The sequence below is a fragment of the Gavialis gangeticus genome, unplaced genomic scaffold, assembly GCF_001723915.1.
Source record: "Gavialis gangeticus isolate Ggan-Ray unplaced genomic scaffold, GavGan_comp1, whole genome shotgun sequence".
Taxonomy (NCBI): Eukaryota; Metazoa; Chordata; order Crocodylia; family Gavialidae; genus Gavialis; species Gavialis gangeticus.
In genome coordinates this window covers 17,735,512-17,739,979 of record NW_017728996.1, presented here as the reverse complement: position 1 = coordinate 17,739,979, position 4,468 = coordinate 17,735,512, and the positions used below count along the sequence as shown (strand labels likewise).

At 46.5% G+C, this 4,468-nt stretch overlaps 1 protein-coding gene across 1 annotated transcript in view; it reads right to left on the bottom strand.

Annotated features, from left to right (window-relative positions):
* Positions 1 to 4,468, bottom strand: part of ABHD2 (abhydrolase domain containing 2) — an 80,665-nt gene that overhangs the window by 16,356 nt on the left and 59,841 nt on the right. The window contains exon 5 of the mRNA XM_019504069.1: positions 4,263 to 4,430. Within this exon, the coding sequence (XP_019359614.1) occupies positions 4,263 to 4,430 (168 nt within the window). The remainder of the gene's footprint in view (positions 1 to 4,262; positions 4,431 to 4,468) is intronic.

The following is a 4,468-nucleotide window of genomic DNA, read 5'->3' as shown; positions in this document are numbered from 1 at the left end:
CCCCCCCCCCCCAATGACTACAGAACAGTTCTCTATCCTTGACCCGTTCCAGTTTGCTGAAAAGGGCTTCAGGTTTTCAGGAACAGCTTCCTTGTGATAGCTTGCAGCGGGTGGTGGCTTTTGCACAGCCATCATTGCACAATGAAAGGGCAGCAAGAAGCATTTGTGAAGTTCACAGATGCTGCTTGCCTGAAAGAGTAACTCATTTACTATACAGCCAATGACTGACTCTGCCCTCAGCCTCAGCAGCTGGATGAATCTCCATGCTGGATCAAACAGCTTTTCAGATGCCTGTTTTGGTCTCTGCCATCTGGCCCACTAAGAGGTTATGCTGAAAGTTCAAACTGCAACCTCTTTCTACCCCCTCCCCCATCCCAGGGTAATTTTAAGCAAGTTGAAGCTCCCAAAGCATACACAGTCACATCTTTGTTTCCATTCTGTGTTTGATAGGGGCTAAATTAGGGCAATGCGCAAAACACAAGACCAGGAACACTCTGGTCTTATTCTTTAAAACGTGAATGTCAAGAGCACAAGGCAGTGCCACACAGAGATGCTCCAACCTAGTGTGGCAGGCACTAGATTCTGGGGCTAGCCTGCCTGAGAATGCCTGAATATTTCTGCATGTCTCAAGACAACACAGTAGTTATTCCTGGGTCTCCTTCTGGCTGTGGCAGCTTCATTTCTGACTCAGTTGCTCTTTCGCCAATTAAATCACCCATTCACCAAGCAGTCAGTGTGGGTGTCCTGTACTGTACATTCTGCATGTGGCACAGTCATGCTGACTGTTGTCATTAAAACAGCCCTCTAGTTCCCTTCTCCTGATGGAGTTAATTGCTTCCAGAAGCCATTCACACAGGGGCAAACTATGGTACATCATGCTTCTTCTGCTCAAGAAAGCGAATGTGACAGAAGCCTTGATTGGTAAATAGCGTGGTGGTGGAAGGCCAGCACTCAAGCACTCTGCTCTGAGAAGCAGGAATGAGGCATTAGGAGAAGTTAAAGGAAGCATGTTACTTTTTTCCCTTGTCCCCTGGCCAGAGACTGGCCTGGTCTGGCCAGCCAGGAGAGCGCTTCACCTCCCCATGACAAGTTCTTAGTTCAGTCCTACTCAACCCATTCTGAATGGCTACATTCCCTGGCGTTCCTCAGCAGCTGGAAGAGCCTGCACTTAGATTCACATCTGAGAGCCTGCATTTATGGTTTACACAACTGAACTAGAGAAATGGGTGCCGTAGCATGAAGAAACAGCTGGTTTCAACATGCAGGGGGTAGGCTGGCCCTTCTCTAGGGATCACTGACTCTAGCATGCAAGAGACCATGGCTAACAGAGCAGTCCAAAGCCCTTAACGCAAGCAGGCAAAAGTTGGCATAAGCAAACAGGTTCGTCTCAGATGCAGATCAGCTATATCTAGTCATGATTTAGGGGAGAAGGGCTGTAGGCACTTGGGAGGTGGATTGCCTTTCTGGCAGCACCTCTCAGCCACCATGCGTCAAAGGTTTAAAAACAGAAAAAAAATCCACCCTTCACCCCCAGGCAGAGTGCAACACTGCATGAATCTCAGCAGCGACTCCTTGGACCCGATAGCTGGAAAGGAAGTGGGGGGAGGTGATGACAACACCACACATCTTCCTCTTTCCCACAGGGGAAAATACAAGCTACTGACGAAGCTGAGCACACGTGTCTAGAAACCACACAGTTAAAACTATAACCCCCTCAAAAAGGAAGGATCTAAAGCTCACTCAGGGCCCAGATAAATGCCACGTATCTGATCTGACAGGAACAACAGGTGCTGTGTTCAGCTGAAGAATTCACACCATGCAGGGGTCAGAGTGCTGCAGTTGTGTTAAGGGTGGGCCCTGGGTTACAAGTCCAAAGAATCCGGATTTAAGACCTATTTTTCCTAACTCTAAGGCTGTCTACTCTAATCAAGCAAGGTCACTGCTAGCCACGTCAGACTGGTGTTCTGACTAGGTGGATGTGCTGGAGTGCTCAGCATTTGCTTATTTTTAAAGCATTTGCCCCATGCTCCTCAGTAGAGGCTGGTTTTGGCAGACTGTGGATGCTTTGCCACATTAGCATTCTTAATAAGCAGTTTTCCTCAAGGTGAGAAATGCAGAAGAAACCAAGACAGCTATGCGAGCAGCCAGTTGTCAACATTTTTTGGACCATTTGACTTTTTTGGTCAGAACGCAGCTGGCAACAGCCTCAGGAACCTGAAACCAAAAGGAGCAACATGTCTGGCTTAAAATCGAGAGGCTGCATAATTCAAGGGATCCCTGGTTAAGGTTATTCCCTTCCCAAGGGACATCTGAGCTGGTGCTGGATTCCTACAAAGATGCTGGGATATCGGGGCTGGAGCCAGAAGAAAGTCTGTGTTTGAGGCTTGACTTGCCTGGCACTATTTAACAAGCATACTGCCCCCGCTCTGGCCAAAAAAGATTACTTTGCTGGTGCACTGGAGAGGAAGTGCTGGGCATTTTTTGCACTTTCCAGGACTATTAAAAGGAAGCAGAAAGCCATGTTTCCAGAAGGGAGGCAAGAGCCAAAAGCCCAGTGAGGTCAAGAGAAAGACTGCCACAAACTCCAGTAGCTTCGTATCAGACCTGGCATAGACTCTTTGCAAAGAATTTGACACCGGATAGAAACAGAACTAGGTGCTTAAGAGCACAGCCATGTTTTGAGAGCTGCACAAGACTGAGCTCAAACATGCCCCTGCAGTCACACAGGACACCGCCTATATTCAAGCACTAAGGGATTTACTATCTTCCTGTTCGTACCTGTGCTTGCTCTTAAAAAAAAAAAATCACCATTGTGATCAATTCAGGCTTTGGAGCCATTTTTAGTTCTCACATAAGAATAAACCTAACTGTACTCAAAGAATGATTTGAGAGACCTTTGGAGGGACAAAACTGGCCCCCCCCAAACATTAAAGCAGTTTGAGGCAGATGCTCAGCACGTAACTGCAACCAAATCAGCCCCTCAAGATGGCACAAGTTGGAATCCCTAAACTTTGTGCTGGAAGCTGCTGCTCATTTTCAAAAGGTTTGTGCCATGTACAGACTATTACTGGGTCTGTCTGTACTGAGTCCTTGTGCGCTGCAGTACTCAGGAAAACCAGAGCTTCAATCCATACAGAGCTTGGAGTGGGGGGCAGAAGGGAAGGGGGTTGTTTTGCAAGATTGCTCTTTTCCAAGTTATTTTTCATTTTCTACAGCACTTCCCATACTCCAGATTGGAGGGGCTCCTATATACATGTTGGAGAAGCCTCCCTGCACATAATTACAGCATGCTGGAGCAGACTTGATGAACTGAGTCTGCTGGAGCATGGTAATTACTGTGCTTCAGCAGACTCCAGCGTCATGTGTATCAGCATCCCTGTGCTGAAAAATGGTGGCGGAGCACTTTAAACTAAAACTTGTTCAACAAGCTTCAGTTCAAAGTACCCCGTTGCCATTTTTCAGTGCAGGGATGCCGATACACATGATGTTCCAGTCACTTTAATTAGTGCAGCTCCAAGAGCCGTGCTAATTAAAGTGCCCCCCCCCCCCCGAAACAGGTCTATAAATGCCATAAGGCTCTAAAGTTTAACAGCAGTAATGAAGCACTAGTGGTTATTAGTTGTCTGGTAAGCCAGCAACATCAAAAAAATTTACATTAGAAATAGCTTGTAAACTATCAAAACTGTGATCACTCAGGGTATGCAAGTGTATAGGCTGAACACTGAATCGAGGGATGGCTGGACACAGGGAGGTTAAACCCAGCATTCTAGCACTGTGTCCTATTTGCTTAGGCCACACCAAAGGCTTATGATGATAAAGATGATGAAGGAAGCTGGAAGCCAAAGACAAAGTCTGCTGGCCACAGTGAGCAGACCAGGCTGCCCAGTGCAGCATTCCAGGGTAATCAATAGTAAGAGATCATGTCACAAAATGGCAACTAAGAATTAAAAATAGCTGTGCATGTCTAAGTCCAGATTGAGCCAGCTATACCAAATCAGCTCCTGTAACTCAGGCTGCTGCTGCTTAAATCTAATTCTCTTAAAAAAAAAAACAAAAAAAAAAACAGACAACAAAAGTTAGACCTGGCTGGAGCAGGGCAAGCTGGGCAGGAAAAGGTGGCTTTGTTATAAGTAACTTTGTACTTTCACGAGGTATACGTGGACAAGTAGTGTGTGCCACTAACAACTAAACTCATCTGACACTGGGGACCCTCAGAGTACACCATGCTTTGTGGGACTGGTTACAAAACTCTGAGTTCTTACCATATGTGAACATGCGGGGAGAGGTGAGCTCAATGTTTGGCAGTGCTCCTAGGTGATTCAGGACTGCACACCGGTAGCCGTTTTTCTGGGCATAATCAACAAAGGTGCGGATGTACTGCTTCTCGCTGTGATTCGCTATTCCAGGGCAGATGACCATTGTGATATCCTCTGTACAGTTAGTGGAAGAGAAAAAAAAAAAAAAAAAA